Here is a 26,231-nt window from a genome sequence, read left to right as displayed (position 1 = left end):
CCTTTCTCGGCTAGATTGTAGAGCCCATTATTAAATGTTTGTCTTCAATGTACGTGCTTTATAGACTGTAATTAAGTCAACCCTTAATCTTCTCCTTGTTAAGGTAAACAGATTGAGCTCCTTGCATCTATCACTGTAAGGCAAGTTTTCTAATCCTTTAATCATTCCCATGGCTCTTCTCTGAACCCTCTTTGATTTATCAACATCTGCTCCCTCCTCTTCCTACTGGATCCTGTCTCTCACTCTCCATAGGGCACCTTGTGATGCAGATTCTAGCCAGACCACTTACAAATACCAGGCCCACCATGCCAAATACATCCATGAGCCTTTCAGCAGACTCCTTGCCCTCCCCTCAAGCACCACGGTCCCACTCTGAAATTGCACAGGCCTTGCATGCTGATCTGTGTCTGCATTAAGCTTCCTAATAGCTAATGCACAATGGCTTGGCCTTCTACATGCCTACATTTCCTCCGCTATCTAACTTTGATCAGAAGAGTCTCCTCTTCCTCATTAAAACCCAGTGTATTGTAAAGGCTGCTCCCTCTCAGCTCAGCAGTGATAGTCAGATATTCAGTTCTGCAATATTTCTTTGGTGCTCTGGGCTCCTTGCCTGGGCAAAAGCCACTGCATAAATGCTGCATGTCCTTTCACTTGCAGTACCTAGAGACTTGTGCTTAATTCACTGCACGCAGTGATTAAAACAAAACGTTACCTTGTGTACTGCTCTTTTGCACAGGACTCTGTCAACTGCAGGTAGCCACCACAATGATTTCCTAAAACTTGTATCGCCATAGAACAAAATTCAAATACTGACACTGAATTTCTCCCATCCCTCCTCCTTCCCACTCCCCAATTCTCCCCACTGGCCCATCTCCATAAGCCTCTGAGACTCTTGGGGAGCCCATCAGTCCACTATCCCACACCACTTCAGTATTTCAGCTAGTCAATACTCGCTGTGAGATGATACAACCACACAGACAGAGCCCAGCCATCCAACTCACTGTTTGTCCTCTCATCCCGAGTCACAAAGCAGCCACCTTCGCATCTCCTCACACTTCCCATGAAAAAGCAGTGGGGGAAGGAGGGCCTGAAGTGGTGAACAGTTCAGGCTCTTTCAGCCATAAAACAGTCAATATCTGGGCTAAGAAATATCGAGACTAAGTTCCCATTAACTGTAATGGAAATTAGAGGTCCAGTTCTCCTAAGTGGCTTTCAAAATCTCAATTCTAGACATTTAGGAGTAGCAAATGAATAATTTTCAAGGGTCTTTATCCTGGATTGAAGACTGTAAATACCTGTATGAATGCTGAATTCCTACTGTCGCATAAGTCACACAATTCTCTAGCAAAAAATCCTGGTTACTCTAGTGAAATGGGTTAATCAGAAATAGAGATAAGTAAGCTGTGCTATCACAGATCTGTGTCTAAGGTAGTACATTAAGCAGCTGATCCTTCCTCTTCCTTCTACCAATAAAGTTAGCTATGGAGTCAGCTTTTGTTTATTGCTTGCAATGTTTTGAGTGATGGAAGACAGCTGGTAGCATTTACTGTTCATGGAGAAAGGATCACATGGTCAGGAGAGGAGCATTTTTATTGGCTCAGAGGATCACTATGGATTTCTAATTGTAGGTGAAGAGCAGAAGGTGATTAAATGCAGTTTTAATTCTTAACTCATCCCTCAACGTTCAGTGGGAATCCACAGAGCTCCAGCTGACGAGCAAACCGATGCAGGGATATTAACGTTCTCATTTGCATATGGCTTCAAGATGTTGGCTTGTTGTTATGCACAAAGATGTAAAATCAATTCCAAATGTCTCTGCTTATAAAACTCAGGACCAGCCTATGTCTGGAAAAACCCCTCTTCAAAGTATTTGGAGTGGCTGAACCACTGTGTTTGATGAAGCTAGAGAGGTCTCACTGAGACCAAAGTTGTAGGGAAACCAATCCTTTGGGATTTGGATTTCTTTATTTCCTCTCCAATTCTTTGGGCTTTGAAAGGGTTAACTTTGCAGCACAGTTGCTCCATTGGCTTTAGTACCATTTTAAACCAATTGGGGATTTAATGATGCATCAATTAATTAATGAGCTCTATGTAATAAAAATCAGACACTTATATTAGGGTTGGAAAGTTGATCACAAGGAATGACAGATACTTGGGGATGGAACGGGGGAGGGAGGAAAGAGAAAGACAAGGTAAAAAATGGCTCACTTACCCGACTGCCTTTTGGACCAGCTTCACCTATTGGTCCTGGTAAACCCTGAAACACAAAAGAAAAAACAAAGACAAATGTGGAGAGGCTTTAATATAAATCCTAATGGGCAGTGCCATATTTACAGCACTATCCCAGGATGGTTCAGATGATTTCACAACTATCCCAAGGGGTATCAATATGGGAGAATGGGAGGTGGGGGGGAGAGGAGGAAGAAATCCCTAATTGTTGTGAATTGATGACTCTGCAAAACGGGAGTCTTATAAAACACAGGAGCTCACTCTCCGAGACCCAGAACACTGGAACTAGAATAGAGATTTCTGGTCATAAGACTGGAGAGGTTAACACAGTTGGATGCAAGTAAATTGCAATCAAATGCTAGTTGCAATGTAAAGCGACACCATGTAGACAGTGGCACTCATCAAAAGGTGGGATTGAGTGTGCCATCAATGAACCATACAGACAAGGCGGCCGCTAATTGCAATGTCAAAAACACTTTAATTCCTGGGAGGGGAATCTAGATGGAACCCGATCCAAAACCCATTGAAAACAATGGAAAGACTCCCATTGACTTCAGCAGCCTATGGATCAGGCCCACAGTTGCAGTATATGGTTAAAAAAGTATTTTAAATTTTTGAACTCCAAGTCATGAATGACCCTCTTTACCTTCAATAGTGGAAAGACTTGTAATCACTTCACCCACTTTTCTAGCAATGACGAGGGGCCCATTCAAGCTCCTTTTGAAGTCACTACTAAAATTCCCATTGGGCTTTAAGTGAAGGAGGATCAGCCTTATGACATCTGTAAAATTAGTTACACTGGGCAGGTTCTATCCAGAGCACTGGAAGCTGTGAAAGAATTCAAAATATATCTCATTGTATTTTTGTACCCATTGCTCTTCCCTTAAGCAGGGCTCTACTCTGAAAAGAGGCCCTATAAAAATTGCATAATGAGCTTCCATGTTTATTGCCTTTCACCAGCTTCCAGAACAAATTTATCTAGTTTACCAGTAACAAGGACAGGTTTTTTCCTTCTTCAATTGGCAGCTCTGCATATTCAACCTGGGATCTGAAAGTCAAGCTGTGCTCTTTCTGGCTCACACATTGTCACCAGTAGAAGATTTCTGCCATCGGAACATAATTAGCAATTCTGCCTATGATGTGCGAAGCAAAATAGAGCCAAGCTCCCTCTCCCATAGCGCTGCAGAGCCAGCACAGCTGACAGAAGTAAAATAGTAAAATTTTAGTCAGTAGGAAGAACTGACTGAAAACACACAAGATTCAGATCCCTTGAATAAGAAAGTGCCATTTTTCAAAGCCACTTTCTTGACTATAACTGCATTTTAAAAGTACTTTTGTTTTCTATGTACCTGGGGACAAATACTTTATCCAGCATATCTGATTGGGAGTAAGACCCTGTGAACCCATTAAACAGCATCCCTTAATCTTGACAGTTCACCATAACTCAAATGGTTATGATGTTGGTTGGACTGATGAACAGATACTCTCACATGATATTTTGGTGTACAAGTTTCTATAGTGTTCATGCCTGTAAAGGAACTGCTAGGATAAGCCAAACAGGTTCACAGTGTCTCTCTCTATGGAATTTTTCTTAGGCTAGGTAAATGGAGGTCTCCATTAGATGCATTTAGATACAAGATGTAGGAGAGACTGGAAGAATTTTCCTCCATTGTTCACATCCACTGCCACTCTCTACGATACAATGTCCAGTGAGCATGTCTGTAGGGGAGCTGGAAGATTTACCAGTGCTTGGATAAAGCCAGCTACTGGGAATCTTTGGAAGAGAGTCAGTAGGTTCTGCAGGGGACATATTACTGCCTCAACTCTCAGATTTCACATGCTGTAGAGAGCAATCTTGATGACACAAAGAGCAGATTTCCTATTTTAAGAACAGGTAAGACGTGTGTCCTGGATGCCATCTTACAGTTTTTAAATGATTGGTGACATTGGTGATCACAGCTTAATGGCGGGAACTTGTTTTTCACCAGAAATTGCAGGGAACACGTTGCTAGAAAACTATCCAGCTGCACTCACTGTGTTTAGCGATTATATTGCGGTTCTGCTTTGGCAGGCTGTAAATATGCTGGAGGTGGAGGGCTGTGGATCAGGTAGCATGGGTGAGTTTCCTATGGCTAACCATTGTCCTCTAGTGCTGTACAGTAGGATATGAGGGACTAGTGCGTAGTCAGTTCCTCAAGGGATCTTCAAAAGCAGATTTACCCTATTTCCATAGTCCCTCTAGGAAAAGGCTGAGCAGACAAAGCTTCAGAGGTAGAGTTTGCTGCTGGCTTTAATAACGATCTTCTATTCTCATTACACTTCTGTCTTAAGTTTTTCTCCTATGTGATATTAGGTATTAAAAGTGTTCTGTAAAGAGCAGGTAGGTAGGATACTGGGCATATGCCCCCTTCTCATCTCTTTATGATTAATAAAGAAGGTCTGAAAAAACATGGTCAGATTTTTCTTGCAAGTTCAGATCCTGCCCACCACAGAAGACATGTGATGACTGGAGACTGGATTAAATAACGGCATCCCATGAGCTAAGAGAGTGAAAGTTGAGCAACTGAGGGAAGGGATGTTTAGCTAGCCAGATTCTTTGTTCATTTTTCTAACACCTGTGTAACTCCAGTGCCCAACTGACATTTGGAAAGATGAATATTGTTAAAGATGCCGCACTCCTTCCCTTTGAATTAAGGGGTGAAAGCCTCCTCCCGCCTGGGCCATTCCTGGGGTGAAAGGCATTGCAAAGTGGGCAGGGAGATGTCTTCCACTCTAGGGACCACAGAGAAGACTTGTTCCTGCACCTGCCATTGCACCTGGCTCGTGTGCAGGGGCAGAAGGAAGGGGCATGGTGGCTTCTTGCTGTCTCCCCACTGGCACACTTAGAGAGCTGCAGAGAACAACCTGGGCCACAGTGAGCATAGTTTCAGAGATAAGGTCTATAAGGAGAAAGTGAACCTACATGGAACAGATTCTGCAGGGATCACATCCAATTTGTCAAATGAGTGTGCTTTTGTTTTTAAAAGACAATGATCACAAGGAACAGAACAATTTCTAAGAACCTGAATGTTCACTAACAAATCAGAAAGGACCATATTATTGATTCTAAGGGGGAAAAACAAACGAAAATAAACCAATACATTCCAAGGTGTGAGCACTGTATTTAGTGGGGTATGCTTATATCTACCTGCATACCCAAATCCCTACTCTGTGCACAGCACGGTAAGATTTACTGCACCTGCCTGCCAGGATAACCTTTGGCACCTGGGCTCCCGTCTGGTCCGCGTTCACCCTTAAAAGAAAAGCACACAAAGGTGAGGTTAGTGCTACAGCCTATTAGATTTTAGCTGCTTCGCCTTGAGGGTGGGGGTTGCGAATGAACTTGTTTCAGATTTATAAAGAGAAAGAAAAATTAGATTAAACAAGGCAGAGGAATAAATTAAAGAAGAAGAAAAAGCTACAGAGGCCAACTCAACAGGATCTAGGCATAAAGCAAGCATTGCTATCTTCCCACCCCTCCACAGAAACCTGCAGATAGTTTGGAACAAGGAGGCTAAGAGAAGGTGTAAGGCTGCATCCATATCTCTGGCATATGGAACTGTTTTACTAGAGGGAAAGCTCTGCCAAACTTCTTTGAAACTGAATGGATTCATGTATAATATCCTTTAACATCATCTCTAACAGGCCTTGCTATTCATTGCTATTTTACTGCAAACATCAGACTTCACCAAATAAAAAACGAGGGTGGAAGGTGAATTACAGTCAAGTACTCAGTATGATGCAGTTAGTTAGTAAACTCCAGCTGAAAACTTAATGTAAAGAAAAAAGAATGAGTATAAATCTGCCCCTATTTCCATTGCATAAACTTGCACAAGTTTGGGCAATAAAGGTTGCAAATAAATTAGAAGCTTAACTAAATCCTTCCTCTTCCCCTACCCCCACTGATGTTTGGTTAATGTATGTGCATAACTCCCGATGAGCACAGGAGTTAGCTGCATAAATCATCTCTGTATCAGGATGGCTCTGAAAAAGCACTTTGATTGCACTGAACAGCTTGGTAAATGACTCAGCCTGATTTCAGGGTATTAGCAGATGAGAGATTAAATCCTCCCTCTTTGTAGTTTCAATCCTGGAACCTGGAAAGGGCACTCACCTGGTCTCCAGGATGACCTGGTGGTCCCGGGTAGCCTTTGTATCCCTGTTTAAAAATATGAGAGTAACAGAACAAAAAATCAGAACCTTTGTTTGAATTTCTCATCCCAGCTGAGAAGAAAGCTCTAAAGAGAAGTTTTCTTCAAATCTAGAATATGTTTTATGATTCATGCTAACTGATCTACCTGACTAGTCACATTCTCTATGTCCTGCAATGACCTCCGCCATTTCCTATTAAATCAGATTCATGGGATAAAATCTTGACTGTATTGAAATCAATGGGAATTTTGCAACAGACTTCAATACAGCCAGGATTACATCTAGATTTTAAAGCAGAAGAGACCATTCAGGTCATCTAGTCTAGCCTCCTGCACAACACAGGCCACAGAATTTCACCCAGCAATTCCTGAATCAAGTCCAGTAACATAGGGTTCAGTTATCATAGGTATCTTTCCGAAAGATATCCAAGAGATGGAGAATCCATCACATCCTTTGGTAAGTTGTTCCAATGGTCAACTACCCTCATCTATTTATTTTGTCTTATTTCCAATTCAAATATATCTAGTGTCAACTTTCAGTTTTTCGATCCTGTTATGCCTCTGTCTGCTAGATTAAAGAACCCACTGTTATCAGGCATCTTCTCCCCTGTAGGTACTTAAAGATGATCAAGTCATCTCACACTTCTTTGATAAGCTAAACAGGAGTTTCTTAAATCTCACATTGCAAGGCAGGTTTTCCAGACTTCAGATTATTCTTGTAGCTCTTGTTTGAGCTCATTCCAATTTTTCAGCCTCTTTTTGAAGTGTGGACACAGAAGTGGACACTGTATTCCGGTAATCAGCTGGTCAGATTACATGATACATCTTTTTATTAGAGGATAAAAGAGTTTATGTTTTTCACTGCCAACAAACAGACCCTTCATTTTAAGGTGCAGTTTATATTCTCCAGATTTACTTACATCTCCCTTTGTATATCAAGTAATGCACTTGGATTTTATACTCTTTGCCTGCCTTTATGATGTTACTATAGCTATTTAAAACAAACTAGTCTCCATAAAGTAGAGGCAAAGCAGATCAGAAGATTACATTTAGTTAGGAACTAACATGATAATTGGGCTATTACGGAGGACACAAAAAATAGAAAAATGTAACTTAAAACAAGCTTGTGGGGGGGTATCAACATTTAAATAAAAAAATAGGAACAACAAAATACCTTCAGGCTGAGCTATAACTTAATTATTTCCTGATCTATAACTTTATGCCCAGTCCTGGACTGGAGATCCGAAGATGTCACTGTAGTATAGTCAAACATGTCAGGCGATCTATTTTTCCCTCTCTGGGAGCCACAATGGTACCCTTTTCAACTAAATGCTCAGCCCTTCAATTCACTCACCAGACAAGTGACTGGACTTTGATTCTGCTCAACTGTCTTTTTATTTTTCCCATGTGATCTTCTAGGATCTGCAGCCTAACTACTCCCTGGCAATGGAACGCAGCCCTCACAAAGCTCCATGGCTACTTCCCATTCTCCTGCATGTTCCTCTTCACTCATTATTTCAGAGATTTGGGCTTCAAGAAACACTTGCTCTCTCGTGACTCAATGTCTCATGCTTGATCCTGTGTTTCATGTCTCTCTCTCTTGCCACTGAACGTCACACACTGGGACTTCACTTGAAAGCTCAGATGGCTGGGGTAGAGTAAGCCTCAGCTGAACCTTCTATAATTAGATAACATAGGGTCTGGGCCTGATCCAATGTCTAATCACGACAATGGGAGTCTTTCTACTGACTTCAGTGGGCTTTGGATCAGGATCATATTATCGAGAGTTACAAAGAGGCCTGATGGCTCAGGTATGGGATAAAGTGCTTTCCACTTGTGGATCTCCAAGCAGGTACTGACCAAAAGTTGTAGCATTCCAAAGGCTGTTGGCAACCTGACATTGTTTCCATTCATTTCCTAGTGAAGAGGAGTCTAGATAACAAAAGCCAACACTGCAAATGGTAACCTCAACTCACCAAGAGCTCAAGGACTAAACAAGCAGGAAGAGTCTCATGCCCTAGGGATGGCACTTGCCAAGCCTGGGGAGAAGTTAACCCAGCTGTCTCTGTATCATGCCCTAAAACTCAACCCAGAGGGGTCAAAGGTATCAGCGGTAAATTTGAGATATTTGTTTTGGTAGCTTCTTGATTTGGGAACTGGAGGTTAGACACGGGATTGCAGTTCGCAAAGCTATCCGTGATGAGCGATGGTCTCTTTCCCATACGGTAGCATTAATAACCTGTGCTAGTTTTAGATTTTTGTCCCAGGTCATATGCCCATACCAGAGTTTTGGCAAGTTGAGAGGTGGGAGAGGGGCGTTACTGATCAGACAAATATGATGAAAAGATTCTAGGGCTTATTGGTTTCCACTGAGCACACCAGGCTATTCCACTCTTTTGACTCTGCCCTCTATCTTTATTTCCTGCTCCATGAGGACCTGGAAGATGTGGGATTTTCACCTCAGTCAGGCACAGAGGGTCTGTGGTTGATTCCTGGGCTCACATCTGACATCAGTCACTTTTCAAAGGGCACTTGGCAGGAACCAGTGCTCTGTCCCTGTGACTGGCTGTGTCAGAAAAAACAGCAGGAGCCGAAACTGATTCCAGAGGGCTCCAGGCAGCCCCACATCAAAATGTAATGTCTTTGCTTCTATACATAATCAGCTGCTCCAGCCACTTCTCCTGACAGGGCTGGCATGAATGGGGACATCACACCTTAAAGTGAATGAGTAACTTCATCCTCAGGTAAGAGCAAGGCAGTGCCATAAGTGGCAAATGAAAGGAGCTGGCTGTTTAAGTCTTGTATAACAACCTCCTTGCCCAGCATCTTCATATAGATACCCTGAAGTTAGTGTCGTGGAATCCCTGGTTGGGTACCAAAACATGCTTTCAACTTGCCATCAGCCTGGAACCATTTCTGAGAGTTGAACAGCTAGCCAAAAATTGTACTAGGAGGCTGTCTCCTCTTTCCTATCCCAGAGAAATAAAAGGGCCCCTTTTCAGGCCTCTTTATAGGATAGGCTCTGTAAGAAGACATAGTTGAAAAGGTCAAGATTTAAAGTTTCTGGGTTCCTGATGTTCAAACAAATCTGAGTGCAGGCTTTTGCTCCTGTTTTAAAAGTTTCATGATGGACAAAACTCTGGGACGCAAGTAGCTGAACTAGGACTTGGAAGTCCATCTGTCCGAGACAGCAAATCACTCCGTGGCAATACAAAAGTGTTTCCCTTTTTCTGTCTCGTTTAGACTGTCACCTTATGCAGGGGAGGGACTGTCTCATTATTTATATCTCATGAGTTGCCAAGCCCAGCTATGATGCTCTACAGATAATAAACAGCGATAAAATTGGTGCTAAACGAAGGAGACGTCCCTTTCAAAATAAATCTATGCCTAAGGCAAAAAAACTCCATCCCAAAGGAGGAAATGGTCTCCCACCTAAAGATCACATCAAGGACCTGATTTAGATTTTAGAATCAGAATCTACGCAGGCATAGCAGAGTTAGTGACTTGTGCATTCCCAATGCAAATCAGAGCCCATCACTACAGTCAGGAAAATCAAAGAGCATTTTTCATGCTATGAGGAGAGATCCCCCCCAGACAGAAAGATACCCTCAAAAAGTCACAGATCTTTTGAGCTACATTCATAAAGATCCTTGCAAGATCCATTTCCAAGAATTCCCCCATAGAGATTACATTAGAAAAATAAGGAACATTTTAGCTCCTCCTCTTCCCCTCAAAATAATATCAGGTATGAAAGCTTCTTTTAGATAAGGCAAATCTAGAAAATTCAGGCATTTGATTCCTTCATAAGATTTCCTACCAGCCACAATTACAGCAAGAATAGAGGAAGCTCTGGAGACTATAAATAACAAGCCTTGAGCTAAAGCCTGCACCATGCATCACAATGTTTTTATATATAAAGCCAAATGAATAGCTCTCAGGTTAACTATACAGACCGTAAATTATTGTTGCATCCTATTAAATATACTCTTCACCATTTATGGCTAACGGGGGGTGATTAAAATGTGTTTCTTCACATTAACCTGTGCTTAGCACTGTCTGAGGTTAATCCTAGCTAGGACTGAAAAAGCTCATGCATTCGAAGGCTAGCTGGTATGTGAAAGTGTTTACCTGCTACAATACTCTTTAAATAGCACTGAAATAACAGAGAAGAGCGTATGAAAACAATTACATTTGCTCTCCTATCCATACACTTCCTGATGATTACAGGGTGATTAAACACAAGGGGCTGTCACTACAAGGGGAAATTACACTTCACTGAATGATTTGCTCAGCTGTGACAATGTTTATAATCCACACTATCATAGCTACGATGACAGTTGGCATTTCTGTGGGAAGTGGACAGGCTTCAACAAGCAGGCCTTGGGCTGTGACTGGGCTGGAAGAGGCCACTGAATGCAGCCTATTTGGAAAGATAGTCTTGATGCTGGAACCCTGAACTGGCAACCCATGACAATGGGTTCATAGAATCATAGAATTTCAGGGTTGGAAGACACCTCAGGAAGTCATCTAGTCCAACCCCCGGCTCAAAGCAAGACCAAGTCCCAGACAGATTTTTGCCCTAGATCCCTAAGTAGCCCCCTCAAGATTGAACTCACAACCCTGGGTTTAGCAGGCCAATGCTCAAACCACCGAGCTCTCTCTCCCCCCTAATTTCCCAGCTCTGCCTCATATTCACTGCAGGTCCTTGGGTGAGTCAATCATTCTTTCGATACCTCCCAATCATGCACAGCCTTACATTCAGCTACAGTAGCAGCTGTTCTGTCCTCAGCAACATTCTGTCTCAGGACATGTTGCACAGTACTTCAGTAGAATCAATTTGCAAGATGGTCATATTCTGCATCCGACAGCCAAACGCCAAGAGACATTTATGAGCTATTAGTTTTCTTTAATGCACTTCCCTTCTGGTGCCTCAGGTCCTGCCACCATTCTCTAAAATTGCTGTTCAGCAAAAGCAAAATTCACTCCATGTGAAGTGGATGAGCAATGTCTCTCTCTCAGACCACACCACAATGTTTTTGGTATCCCTTGTTTGAACAGCTGTTTCACATACCCTGTAGCTGGGCAAAGGCAAAAAATATTTGTGGGCACTCAGAGACCAGAGTATCCAAACGTAGTTTACATGGTACATGTTTGCTTATGGCACAAACCATGCCATATGGAACTACAGGCCTTTGGTAGCGGCTCCATCTCAAAGAGTGCAGAGCCAACTGCTTCTTTCAGAAGGAAAAATGTTTGTGGAAGAGAGAAACCCATGAGGGAAAATTCTGTCTCTTTGGAAGTTCTTACACAGAGAGTTTGCAGACAGATATGGATGGGGTTCCATCCAAACCCCCTGCATGATGTTCTTTTCTCACTTGTCCCATGGAAGAACAGTACCTTTTTGCGCTTGCTTATGCCAATTTTCAAGACTTTGCCATTTTCTTGTAGGCTAAATGAGCTGCCTGCCTGCAGCCAAACACCATGGTATTTTCACTGGGGAGATGCCAGCAAGGAATACAGATTATAAATTGTTTTTCCAAATATTTCTCCAACAGCTTTTAAAAGTTTTCTTAATTTAGAAGGCTAATAAAATCCAGGCAGCACCAAAGCATGTGCCAAGCTAGTTCCTCTTTTTTGCTGCACTGAAGGAAAATCTCACAATCCAACTTACTCGTGTCCTTGAAGGAGAAACACTCCCCCACAGCTCCCTCCACAACAAACCCTGAACGTGCTTCAGGTTTTCCAAAGTCAGGTGTGGGGCCTGTGCATTGGCTTTAGGTCTATTTGTTTAGTCTCCTATTCCTGCTCCATTCTTTCCACCATAAGCCCATTCTGTCCTGACATTGCATTTTGCTGATCAAAGCCGCGAGGCTTTGTTTTATGAGCTGCTGTGCTAAGAAAACTGTGTTCTTTGCACCCAGTTCATTAGAACTAGTTTGTGAAAACAGAGTGTGGGGGTTAGCGAAGCCCCAGTCGGCCCACTGCTTGGCTCTACTCAATAACTCAGGTGCAACAAGCACCACTGCCCCCTACTGGTGATTTCTACTTCTATTCCCTCTCCTACTTTCCCCTGTATTTAGGGATGGGATAAATAAGCACAGCTCTGTGAATTTGGTGCGGATGAAAGGGGACTAAGTGACAGTCCTGGAGTCAGAACCCCTTCAGCCACAGAACAGGTGGGCAGCCATAGTGGACGCTCTCCAAATTAGAGCAGGGCAAAAAAAAAAAAAAAATTGACTTTTTTTTTCTAATTGCTGGTGAACCAAAAAGCCCCAAAAAACCTCCATAAAAATGAATTTTGCGTTGAACAAAATGTTTTATTTCAATGTCAAGCATTTGTTTAGACTGAAAAAGTTAAAGGAAATTTAGAAATGAAAAGTCATTTGACATCAAAATGTTTCATTTAAAAGAGTTAAAATGGAAACCTTTCCATTTTTTTAATTAAAAAACAACAAAAAACACCTTCCCCCATCCTCCTGCCCAACAAACAACTAGGTGAAATTAACACTACTTTGCTAAATATTTCTGTGTTGCTGAATTTGCAATTTTTGCAGAAAAAAGTTTCAATCAAAACATTTCACCTCACAGTACTCCAATGGTCACAGCCCCTATATTGAAGTAGGGGTGTGTGTTTGTGTGCATGTGCATGTCCATGACCACGTGGGAAATAGGGCCAGGGAATTGCTTAGAGGGGCAGTTCATTCTCAATGACCCATTCACATCTTGACCTCTCTGCTGAGATGATCAAAAGAGTGGCAATCAGGATGGTCAGTTTTGCAATGTCAATATTTGCCAACTGGGAATGGCTATGAAGACCCTGAGACCCTTTTCACATAAGTCACTGAACAGCTTCCAGACACTATCAGCAGAGCTTGCTCCATATCAGCAACCTGGAGGTGAAATTCCTACTACTTTGAAACTTTCACCAAAGTCACTAGTGTATTAAATAGTAAGGAAGAAGGAATCAGGAGTCCCATGTTGGGAGGTAGTTCTTAAGCATCTCCAGGCTGGGAGAGGTCTCATTCATGCTTCCTGAAAGCTATTTGTTTCAGTCTTCCCACTCACCATATTAGATTGATGCTTCTTTGCAGTAGGATAAAACAAAAAACAGAATTGTGTTGGGGGCGGGGAAGGAGAGAAGCTTCCACACACACTCAAGCAAAGCGGTGGAATTTGCCACCACTAGAAGCATGGACCCAATTAATGGTCCTAGCATGGTTGGGGCACTAATGTGGGGAAGTAAACACCAATGGTGGGACATGGCAGTGAGGAATCTCACACTCCAACACTTGATGGCATTCTCAGACCCATGCACATTCCTGGTGACATTTGTGCTGCTGATGGCACAAATATGGAAACAAACAAAGCAGATCCATGTTAATTTCAAGCCTATTCAAAATACAGGGTAAAAAACTCCTCTTTCTGGAAATGTGTACAGGTTGGTCTTGATCAGAAAATGTGGTCAAGCTTTAGTCTGGCTCAAATAACATGCGCTAGCTAAGCCATATCTAAACAGGTACCTCAATTTAGCTCCTGTCCATTCTAGAATATTACTAGTTTTAACTGAAATAAAGATAGTAGCCTGCATATACCCTAGGGAAAGGGATGCATTTAGAGGAAGCATGTTCCAATGGGTAGGGTGCTAGTCTTGGGAGACCCAGGTTCAATTCCCTGCTCTGAAACAGACTTCTGGTGTGACTTGGGGTGAGCCACTTACCCTTTCTGTACCTCGGTTTCCCAATGCAGATAATAGCACTGCCCTGCCTCACAGCATGCTGGGAGGATAAATACATTAACATTTGTGAGGTGCTCAGATTCTGTAGTGTTGGGACCTGTATAATGACCTAAGACAGGCCAAGTTTAGAATGACTTGGCTAGCATGTGTTCGCTAAACCTGATCTAAGCCTGGCCGCTCTTCCTTGTCAATACACCGAGACAGAGGTAGAAAGGCAGTCTGGCCCTGGGCCTAGAAAAGCAGAATGGGAGTCAGAACGCCAGCATTCTAGTCTCTGCTTCTGACATGATCTTGCTGGTGTCACTTAAATCTCAGTACCTCAATTAACCCATTTGTAAAACACGAACAACAACTTGCTTCCCCCACATTGAGTGTTGAGGCTTTATTAAAATATCTGAAAGCACTCAAATTTTAGAGTGAAAGATGCTTGAGAAGGGTACTCATGGTTATTTATTGACAATATTGATTTCATTCACTGGAAATGAAAGTGTGCTTACCTTCCGACCAGATGGTCCAGGAAGCCCACTCAAACCAGGTAAACCCATGTCTCCCTGCAAAACACAAGCATGGCTCATTAGTTTTCAGCTGCTTTTATTCCCACTTGCTGTATGGTCTTACTGAAATTGTCATAGAAGTGATTCCACGATATGGGGACTGAATTGCTGGTATCTGTGACTCGTACTCTTAATTCCTCAGAAATCCACTAAAAAAGAATTTCTAGAAGAAAGAAAAGTGTCATTAAAAGATAATTGTAAATTCACACACTCTATTAATTGGCTCGTGTAAACAGTAAACTGGTGAATTAGCTGCAGCTACTGTAGGGACTCCAGTTCTTCACCAACAGAATGTGAGCCCTCTTTTCAATTATCTCCTTCAGCTGCACACTGCAATTGCATTTTGGCAGGATTTTAAACAGCAGAATCCGGTCTTTTAAATGCAACATGAACAACAGGCATCGGCTGCTTCCATTTGTCAAATCCAGAAGCCAGGTTCACGAACTACCCTACCACTACTGAAGTGGCTCAGCCCATTGCTCCAGCTCAGTCTCAGATAGCTCTGAGAATAAAATTATTTTCCTTGTATACACAGTGTTGAATGATCTTTTCCTGGCTGCTTAGAAGGAGAGATTTGCTGGTTGCCTGTGCTCCTGGGAAAGGACTGAATTCAACCCCGACTGGTGTATTAGAAACATCTTAAGAATGGACCCTTTGGCGCAAGTTATTTACATACCACATCCGGTTCCTTACTTACAGTACAGTTTGGCTTTCTCTGACTAAACTCAACGAACTCTTAGGACTTCAGCATCGACTGTGACTGATTATTTCAGTCTTTATTTAACATGAGTTTGGCGTAAATAGCTGAAGAATTAGGCATTACTCCAAACTCTTGCTGAAAGCTCTGAATTTCTATAAATACTATCAGGAACAAAGCCTTGTTAACATGGACTAAGTGTACTCTGGGCCTTACTCATGCTTACACTAGCCATATTTTGTGAGAAAACTGTTACATGTCTTCCTGGCAGATGCTTTCCATGTCCTACCCATTCTGAAGCAGCTCAAAAAATGTCAAGGGCACCTCATGCTGGTGAGTTGAAAGAATAATTTCAGTGTTCTCTAACGTCATCATCTTTACCGGTTTTGGGTGTCTTAATTTATGGCCCAAAGGCACCTGGCTTCAGATTAATAATCCCTTCATGGCCGATGCTTTCCATTAACTGTATATGAATAGGAAAAGTCTCATAATGTGTGTGTGTGTGGGGGGAGTTTATTTGTAGTGGACATGAGTTATGAAGGAGGAAGTGTGCTGGCACTAATAAAAGAATAAAATCAATACACACATTAGCGAACTCTGATTGTTCCTCTGTTAATTTCAACATTTATGTGAACCCCTATTATCAGACAAACAAAACAGCAAAACCCAGATCTTAAGTTATGGAAAAGGTCTAGCAGTAGACTCCCTTGATCCTTAACAAAGGCTAAATCCCAAAATAAGACTGTACATTTTGGTCTTGCATGGTTTGCACTGATTTGATTAGACTTCATTGGGGGTGGGGAAATCCATTCTCACACACCAGGGTCAGCGTATATGCAACCTACTTTGAGTATGATGATCAAGATAAATCTCTCCCCCTCACCCCAGACAGCTAGACGAGTCTTGCAATTAAGCTACTGGATCAAAAGATCCAAGATGAGTTCCCAGCTCTGCTGCAAAATCCCTCTGTGATCTTGAGCAATTCACAGACCCCAGCATGGGCTGGGAATATGGATACACACCCAGAGTTCCAGGTATACTTACACAGCCTGTGCTGAAACCAGCACAGCTGTGTCTTCCCTAGTATTTTTAGCCATGGTAGCCAGATTAAAGCTAATATGGGTATGCCTACGCAAGTGCAATCACACCTCCAGCTGAAGTGCAGACACAATCTCTTCATTCTTTAGTCCCATCCATCTGTAAAGTGAGAACCTCTGAGGCTTTTTCTGCTTAGATTGTAAACTCTTTGGAACAGGGACTGTCTCTTGCTAGGTATATAGACAGTCATCAGAACAACAAGGCCCCAGTCTCTGTCTAATAAATAATAAAAATGATGCTTACCTTTTCTCCATTACGAGCTTTTCCAGGTGAGAGCCCAGGATCACCTTTTTGGCCCTGAAACAAAGAATTAAACTCATGACAATATTTGAAGAGAACCCAAATTTTATACATTAGGTCTTGTTTGAACGGAGCCTTTGAATTCTAAAACTATTTTATTGTGCCTCCTCTCATCTCCTCCTCCCACATCTGTGAAAGTTTTCTTATCTGGTTCCACTTTACTGAGGCATGGGCTAGGGTTGGTTTTTTAAATTGTTCATTGCTGCTATAGCACTAAAGGTTTTTAACTATTTTTGGTTGCATTAAAATAACTAGAGAAATATATGGAAGAAAGCAATGCCAAGACTTCTCATATTTACTGCATAGCTGTGATTTCCCACTCTCCCCACCCCCAGCTTTCCCCTATAAATTACCATCACAAAACAACACTCCAAGCCCATTGCTACTGCTAAGTAGTATGGGTCAGCAACTTACTGCAGGTGCTGTTTCCAGATTTAACTGTAGGGGACAGATGAAACCAGAGGGAAAAGTATACTAATTAGGAGCTAGCAGAGGCAAGACTCAAGAGCAGTAGTAGGGTTTCTAAGCTGGCAGATGAAAGAGGCACATCGTATCTTAAGTGGTGGTATTTCTTAATTTTCCCTTCTTACAGCTGGGACTCAAGTGCAGGTTTCTTTCTTCTGCAGAGGAATCAGGATTTAGGATCGGGCTTTTCAGAGGAGCCAAAGCGAGTTGGGTGCCCAGGTCCCAACTAGAATTTCAGAAGGATTTGGAAACTTAATTCCAATAGGTTCTTTTGGAAAACCCAGCCCAAATTCTTAGCAAAAGAGCCTGGCCAAATGGGGGACAGAGAATTAGTTGGGAGCATGTGAGGGCAGAAGGCTGGAACATACTAGATTCTTCTGGCATGTCACAGGTAGACTTCAGCACATGCAGAACCTTAGATCTGTCTAGCATCTCTACTACAATCTGGAACCTAACACTCAGAAGTCTCAATGCTATGCCTCTATAGTTTCTTCCCTTTTGTGATCTTAGGTCAGTCACCACCTCTGTATGTACATCTGTAAAATGGGCATCAGTTACCTACTTGCACGGGACAGTTGTGAAGCTCAATTAATGTTTGTCAAGCACTTTGAGGTCCTTTCATGAAAGTTGCAAAGAAGTATTTTTAACCAGTGTTTCTCATTAACAGCATAACGGTCAGGTTATAGCTAGATGAGCAGCTATTCCTCCAGTCTCACTGTGATGTGCTTATGTTGACACTTACTTCCAAACTTCCACACAGCGTAAATCTCCCTTTCCCTCTGTCCCCCACAAGCTGACAGGTTTGGTCAGAGAGATTTCTTGGATGTAGACTGAAAAGAGCACTGCTGATTTGATGCAGATGTATCCGTACAAATTCTGAATGAAGACTTCTGGGTTTGCCAAACAGTAAATTAAGTCATGCAGATAATCTCACTTTGCATGCAGCTGTTATCATCCCTGCAGTTCCCTTCTGTGGCATCCTCCTTTGCAGACCTCCAAGCTACTTATGGGACCTGCTATTGTTGGGAGCAGATTAATACGGTCGCTGTAAGTGTTCTCATGGACTGTGGAGCAATGTTTATTCTGCAAAAGCAGCATTTTTTCCTGCAGGCAGATGTCTGTACTTTATGTTCCCTTCCCAGTCACATCTACTTAGCTTGATCACTTAGAGTAGTGTAAACTAAGTACACCAGACCCCTGCTTGAACGGAGGGTTTTGGATCCATGTGCGGTCCTGCATTAATGCGGGGACCGCATTAGCATGGATCCCAATGTAATTAATTAAATTCAGGATCTATGCGCAGTCCTGCGCTATAAGCGAAATCCCACTATACAGACATGCTTTCTAGTGAGGGTCTTCAGTAATAATTGAAGTTCTACAGCACTTTTCACTGGAAGATCTCAAAGCACTGTACCAAGACACTGCCTCACACCATGCTTGTGATGTCAGCACGATTGGATCCATTATATAAGTGGGTAAACGGAGCCACAGAGAGCTTGACTTACCCCAAAAATCATACTGCAAGACAGTGGTAGAACCAGGAATAGAATCCAGGAGTCCTGATGGTCAGTTCCCTGCTCTAACTAACAGGCCAATATTGTTTTCCCTTTTAATGTGAAAAAAGGTTTTTCCCAATCTGTAAAAAATCAGGAGCTGTGAAATTAAAATTCTCCAGCCCAGAAAACAGACAACTACAGTGTTTTAAACATCAATGTTTCTAGAGCCAAACCACGCTCCCAAAGGAAATTTATCCGCTCTGTATCATTACAGAATGGAAGATTTATTCAGAAGAGCCACTAACATTTCAGCCCAAAAGGCCTCCAGATGAGAAAGAGAATCCCCATTCCACCAACAGCTTTTACACAGCTTTACAAAACATGCTGTGGCTGATGGAGAAACCCTTCCCCCAACACCGATTGCTGTTAGGACATCAGCAGATCTACATCAAGTCATTAGCAAGTCAACAAGTATGGTCTTTAGTACAACAGAATTCCATGTAAAATTGAGAGATTATCATCATCTTCACTAAGTAGACATGAAGTCACCCGCTGTTGCCAAAGACAACAAAAGAAATGCAAAACGGCAAGAGATTCATTTAAACAGTTATAGTATTACAGATATTTGAGAAAAAAAAGTTTAAATTCTCTGGGTGTACAAATGGGTGAACTCCAGTGAAGCTGTGTCCATTTACAACAGCAGGGAATTTGGCTCAAAAATATATATGGTACTATTTAAAAGAACTTTTTAAGTACATATGCCTACTAAGATTCACCATAATGACAGGAACAAGGTGGAATTCTTAACATGGGGTACATTTAAAAAAAATTCACTTGTTTGACAATGTAACAAGACAGCTCTAAAATGCAGTATAAACTTACAAGTGATTTTATACTATAGTATAAACACACAGACACACCCACGCCTTGGTCAGCTAAAATTGATCATGAAATCCCTCATGTGCAATTGACCGCCTGGCCTTATCAGTGCCCTGTTAATTCAGCCGATAACAAGTATGCTCCTGGTTCTCCTCCAGTGACATTGATTTGTTCTAGTCATATTTTCCAAGCTGTATCTGCCTGGGAAAGTTTGGTCTCCATTGTTGGATTGCTTGTTTTTTCCAAGCTATTATTATTATAAAGTGCTATCTAGGGAAGACCTCCACTAGCTGCCTGAGTGCCTCAACAGGAACAACTGAGGCCAGCACTACTTAGCCTGCCTGTCAGGGGATGGATTTTCAGAAATACTGAGCACCTGCAGTGCCCACTAAGTTCAGTTGTAGCTGTAGACACTCAGCACCTCTAGATAAAATGTCAGGTCCCAGATGTGGAAGCCCACCTGTCAAGATTAATGCAATGTGGATCCATTACGAAAGTGAGAGATGGGTGCAAGTCTATTCTGCTCTCCTTCTTCCCGAATCTGAGAAGTTGGGCTTTAAATACCAGCTAAATGAAGTGAGGCAGGAAGGAAAGAGAAAACCACAGCACTCCGTACACGCCTGCCAACAGATGGCACCTGAAGAGAGAGAGCTACCCTGTCAGCACAGTGTTTTGCAAAAACTTGCAAAGGTCACTGCTCAGGGGTGCAGGAACAATTTATACAGTGGGGGTGCTGAGAGCCATGAACCAAACTGTAAACCCTTTATATGATGGAAACCACTTCAAGCCAGGGGAAGCAGCAGCACCCTCAGTTCCAGCATAACTATGTCACTGCTCAGCTGATTCTCTGGCCAGATCTAGATTCATTCTCAGCCCAAGACTTAGCTATGGTTTTCACATTTGTAACGGACACTGAGCTCTCCCTCTGCCTTGGAAACCATCATGATGAACCACCTACCACAGCTGATTGTTATCAGCCTAGAGGCCCTCTCTTTTCCTTTACTGGGACCTTTTCGAGCCACTGACAAGAAGTTAGACAGATATGATTAACCAAGCTGCTCAGAAACTCTACATTCTGCACTAGCTGGAGGCCCATGTACCTACCAGAGTCATACACATGAAACATTTATCAACCCTGCTGCATAGACAGTATTGGACTCTCAACTTACTTCTGGATGCAATTCATGATGTTAACTTTGAACTACAGTTTGGGTCCTGGCTTCCTTTGAAACCACCTCTTTCCTAGTGCACCTACAAGCAAGGAGGGCAGTTGCAACTCTTCAGTTATCAGAGAATGGTGATCAAGGGCTCGGTTCCAGGACTGCTTCCCCACAGTCACCCAGTAAACCCCAAGATGTGCTGATCATCAAAGCATACTGTGAAGTGTAGTTTGCCTTGGCGATGAGGAGTTTTTCTTATGGGTTGGGTGGGGAAGGGAGGAGCACTGTTTTCTCCAAGTTGTCAACTGTGTGCCACTATTCTGTATAACTGGACTGCACCTTGGTAGGGAAAAGCACTGTAACTAGACTGCATCTATGATCTGCATTGGTCCATTTGTCTTCCCATCAAACATTTAATGCCTCAAGTCCACCTCTTCAGAATGGTGTATGGGAAAGAGAAGAAAAGTATAAAAAATATATATATATAAAATCACATGGCAGGGTCAAGACAGCTGGAGAGGAGAAAGCTGCAACTATAGAATTGTTAGTACCCAGTGATGATTTTTTGCTATGTACAAGGCAAGGGAACAAATACAGAACACCAAGACGTAGACATTTTATAACCTTGCTTTTCAGAGCATATAACTACACTTTTAAATACAAAACAGCTGCTGTGCACCAGCACATCTCTGGTACCTGCTTTTTAATTATGCAGAGGCAGAAATGCCAGGTTGCTAGACTCTTTCCCCCAGAACATCAATAGCAATTGTAACATCTCTTCCTACTGATGTGCTAATGAAAAGAATCTACTCTTATTTGCATCTTCTCTTCAATTTGATGTGAAATCCTAAACATTTTCATTTTGTTAGCACTTGAAGAGATTTTCACTGATTCCTTCCTCCTGCATTCCTTTCTCCAGTCCTATATAGGACACTAACTTCTGGTCTCACTTGGGCCAACAGTAACTCTAAAGCTAGTTCTGATTAGGTCAGGCCTCAAATAGAATCCAAATTTAGGACCTTTACATTTTCTAGAGAACATATTTATATAATGGATCAAGCTGGATATCAGAATGGAAGTTTCTGAAAGAGGGAATGTTGGCCAACCACACTGGAATTAGTCCCTGTTCTTTTCATCTGCATCTTTAACAATGTATTCTAGCCAGCCAGACGAGGCCTTGCTTCTGACTGGCCAACTCTTTGATAGCACCTCTGACAGTACAGCATTTGGGGTATTACCGAACTGCAGTGTCAGCAGTGGAACTTTTGTATGGGAGGCAGGGAAAGAAAAAGGAGAAGAGCAGAAGTAAAAGGCTTTTGGGGGCAATCAGTAGAGGAAGGAGCAAAGAATTTGGCGGAGCTGGGGTGGGAAGGGAGGCACAGGACTTCCAAAAGGAAGCAACTAGGGAAACTTGAAATACACAGAAGAGGTGATGTACTGTGGGACTTTAGGGGCCAGGTTACTAGGACCTCCTTTAATCAAAGCACTAAGATTTGACACTTTCACCTGTGTTGGATGTAACTGCACAGTCATTGACAGGATAGTGACTCACCCGCCCCCCTGAGTTCTGTCCTAGCATGTATTGTGCTCAGGGTCAAACCTGGGATGGATTCTCTGGGGACAACCTCTTTGTTGGCTGTTCCCAGAATCTTGGCCAGGACTCTGAAGTGGATCTCTGCATGGTATTAAAGGGGGCATCAGGCAAAGGAAGAAGAGTCTGGGTGGAATTTTGGAGGGGAAGAGGAGAGATGGAAGGGATTTCAGGGGAGGGAGGAGACAGACAAAGACTTCACCAATTCTGCTGTCTGGGTGGTCTGGACTGGGGTTGCACAGTCACACAGCTGACTAAGAGTGCTGAAGAGTCCAGAGGAGAAGCCCAAAGAAGCTGAGCAACAGTGGGGTCCTTACAGGACGGAAGTCTGATCTTGAGAAGGGTGAAGAAATGTGTGGTGCTGTTGGGAGCTTCATGTGAATTTTGAGGGTGGGGAGAGCATGCCTTGCAATGCTGCAGGGAGTTTCACCGGATGTAGGGAAAGGACCTTGCACTGTGGCGTGTATGGGAGGTGGTGAAAGAGCCCTTACAATTATTCCCCTAGGCGGGTTGAGTAGCCTTATATGCTCTCTGGAACAGATTGCCTAGGGAAGTTGTGGAATCTCCATCTCTGGAGATATTTAAGAGTAGGTTAGATAAATGTCTATTAGGGATGGTCTAGACAATATTTGGTCCTGCCATGAGGGCAGGGGACTGGACTCAATGACCTCTCGAGGTCCCTTCCAGTCCTGGAGTCTATGAGTCTATGAGTCTCTCTCCTTACTGGGGTCTCCTCTGGAGCTAGAAGGCAAAAGCTTCTCACACTGGCAAATACTTACTTTAGGGCCAGGTAGACCCGGGCGTCCAGGGTTTCCATGGGGACCAGGAGGACCCTAAAACAAAACAAAACAGAGAGGCATAATAAATCTATACAAATCAATGTTATTCAGTATGGATGGAGCCAAAACCCCAGCTCCAAGTACCCCTGAACTTTGAGGAAGCTCAGATCCAGGCTCAGTCCAATCCCCAGGAATGACCCTGGCCTACTTTATACTAGAAAGGTTTTGCTGTACCTGCAAACCCTCCTAGAGGTTATCCAGGTCCCCAAACAAAATAAGCTACATTGAAAAAAGGACCTTTGGGGGGCGCAATAACACTACATCTACATGGGGGCTTTTGCCAGCAAGCAATGTTGGTCAGAGTTTGGCACACTCCTAACCAACATAACTATACTTTTAAGTGTAGACCAGGCCACCATCCCTAAAACATCTGTAATTAACAGAAAAGTCATTCCTGGCAGCAGGAGGGACAGAGCTGGTGTGAGCATTTCAGTCACTCGTCCTTATAGCTGCAGTTTGCTCCTTCCAGGAGGGAGGTGGCTTAAGCAGAACACTAATTAGGTGGCCCTCAATTAGCCAGCAATAACAAGGAGATTATGGCACTGTGGCTGGACAGAGTTGACTCTGTGTTAGCAGATTGTTCTTGTATAGAAAATACTACTGTAACCAGACTGAGAACATGAGCAGTTTGCAATGCAGAGACACAGGAGATGCAAGATGGTTTAAAAACCAACCTTCTCATCAATGCACAACTGCAGGAATCTCCCACCAGAGTGCAGATATGTCAGCAGCCACTTTAGAGAGCAACCCACTAACCACTTGCAACTGCATTAGCAATGGCAGAAAAGTGGCGATCTCTCTCAGGTGTGCTGGGTTTCCAAACAGCTCCACTGACTTCAGTTAATACCAGGCCTCAAGTCTAAGAGCTTCTCTGCAACCATATTTCCTATGTGACCTGACTTCTTCCCTAGGGACACGATTCAGCATAGTTATGCTAGCAGACAGTAGGACCTTTAAACTCCTGGCAGCCTTAGAGGCTTTGTGCTTAGCCTCAGTACGGTACCAGGGTGCATAATGCATAAAACTTAGCTATGCTGGCAGATGTCTGTAATAGAGACATAATCCATGTCAGTCAGGGGTGTGATTCTGACCAACAAAGCTGTGCTGGCAGAAGTCCCTAGCATAGACACAGCTGTTCCAGCAAAGCTGTGCTTTTACCAGATTAGCTTGTTTCATTCATGGGAGGTGGCTTTACTACAACAGTATAAAGTGTGCTTTGTGGGCATAGCTGCATCCTCATCAGGAATCAAAATAGTAGCAAAAGCCCCAGAAGGAGCAGAGATTTGGGATAGCAAGAAGACTATATACATTTAGAGTGATTTACCTGGCATTTTAGAATAAGCAGCAGGCACATTTCTGAGAGCTGAAATAAGGGGAAACCGAGGTACTTGCTAAGATGAAATTTTAATAGTTTAACTACATGTTTAACCTTCAGGGCATGTCCCCTGGAAAGTGCTTGACATTTTGCCTTTTTAGAGGCTCTGATGAGACTGGAATGCAAATCCATACTATGATTGGTATATAGTAAAGTCCTTGTTTAAAATGAGCTTCAGTTTTCCCCAGTGGCATTTTAATGATTCTTTCGTTTCAAAAATAGATACATAAATGATTAAAAATATAGTCTGTGTCCCTCACTCAAAAACTACAGCAATTTTCTCTGCCTAGATACTAAGAGCAATTGGCACTGCAAAATACCTACAATAGATGATATACAGCAATATCTCCTTTTAAATCATTTATTAAAAGAACTCAACATGTTTTCCAAAGACTATTTAAGGCACTATCTGGAATAAGAAGCTAGGAATAAATTATCCCAGGCTTTGTACAAAGCAGATGAAATCTGCTAACTTTTCAGGCAGAGGTAATAATGCTGCTAAATCCCAGAACACGTTCCTGGGAGGTGTAGGAATTTGAAAAGTTAATTCTGAAGATTCATATTCTGCCAACATGCACAACCTTTATGCCACCAGTAGGAGTAGTTTCATTTACTCTTGATTTACAAGGAGGAGCATAGATTGGTGGATAAAGAGTGAGTTATTTGGCTGCTTTCTCAGCTCCGAGAGAGACTGTAATATTTGCTGTCATCACTTCTGCACGTTTGGGTCCAAATCTCCCAGGCTGTGATTTCCAAAGGAGACAAATGGAATTAGTGTCCAACTAACAAAGGAATTCAGTGCCTTTAATTGCCTTTGAAAGACACAGTCTTAATGTTTATTTAGTGTAATAAAAATAGTGTTTTTTTTAAATTACATCTTGTAGCATGAGCATTTGTTGAGCCAACAGATTTGCTGGGGGAAGAGTCAAAACAGTTTTTGTAAAGGGAAGTCATGCCTCACCAATCTATTAGAACTTTTTGAGGGGGTCAATGAAGACTTGGAAAGGAGTAATCCAGTGGATATAGTGTACTTGGACTTTCAGCAAGTCTTTGACAAGGTCCCTCACCAAAGGCTCTTCAGCAAAGTGAGGAGTGATGGGATAAAGGGGAAGGTCCCCTCATGGATCAGTAACTGGTTAAAAGACAGGAAACAATGGATAGGAATAAATGGTCAGTTTTCAGAATGGAGAGAGGTAAGAAGCAGGGTCCCCAAAGGATCTGTAGTGGGACCAGCGCTGATCAATAATTTCATAAATGATCTGGAAAAAGGGGTAAACGGTGAGGTGGCAAAGTTTGCAGATGATACAAAATGACTCAAGATAGTTAAGTACAAAGGAGACTGCCAAGAGATCTCACAAAACTGGGTGACTGGGCAACAAAATGGCAGGTGAAATTCAATGGTGATAAATGCAAAGTAATACACATTGAAAAACATAATCCCAACTATACATAAAACTGATGGGGTTTAAACTAGCTGTACCACTCAAGGCAGAGATCTTGGAGTCACTGTGGATAGTTCTATGAAAACATCCCCTCAATATGCTGCGGCAGTTAAAAAAGTTAACAGAATGTTAAGAACCATTAAGACAGGGTTAGATAGTAAGACATAAAATATCATAATGC

The 26,231-nt window shown here is 42.5% G+C and overlaps 1 protein-coding gene across 3 annotated transcripts in view; it reads right to left on the bottom strand.

Annotated features, from left to right (window-relative positions):
* LOC115636165 (collagen alpha-1(XXVII) chain-like) overlaps positions 1-26,231 on the bottom strand; it is a 226,742-nt gene that overhangs the window by 155,713 nt on the left and 44,798 nt on the right. For all 3 annotated transcript variants that reach the window (XM_030535939.1, XM_030535940.1, XM_030535941.1), the window contains exons 5-10: positions 23,174-23,227; positions 16,747-16,800; positions 14,652-14,705; positions 6,383-6,427; positions 5,468-5,521; positions 2,213-2,257 (exon numbers count right to left, since the gene is read on the bottom strand). In XM_030535939.1, the coding sequence (XP_030391799.1) occupies positions 2,213-2,257; positions 5,468-5,521; positions 6,383-6,427; positions 14,652-14,705; positions 16,747-16,800; positions 23,174-23,227 (306 nt within the window). The remainder of the gene's footprint in view (positions 1-2,212; positions 2,258-5,467; positions 5,522-6,382; positions 6,428-14,651; positions 14,706-16,746; positions 16,801-23,173; positions 23,228-26,231) is intronic.

Source organism: Gopherus evgoodei, chromosome 16, assembly GCF_007399415.2.
Source record: "Gopherus evgoodei ecotype Sinaloan lineage chromosome 16, rGopEvg1_v1.p, whole genome shotgun sequence".
Lineage (NCBI taxonomy): Eukaryota > Metazoa > Chordata > Testudines > Testudinidae > Gopherus > Gopherus evgoodei.
This window is presented reverse-complemented; position numbering and strand designations above follow the sequence as displayed.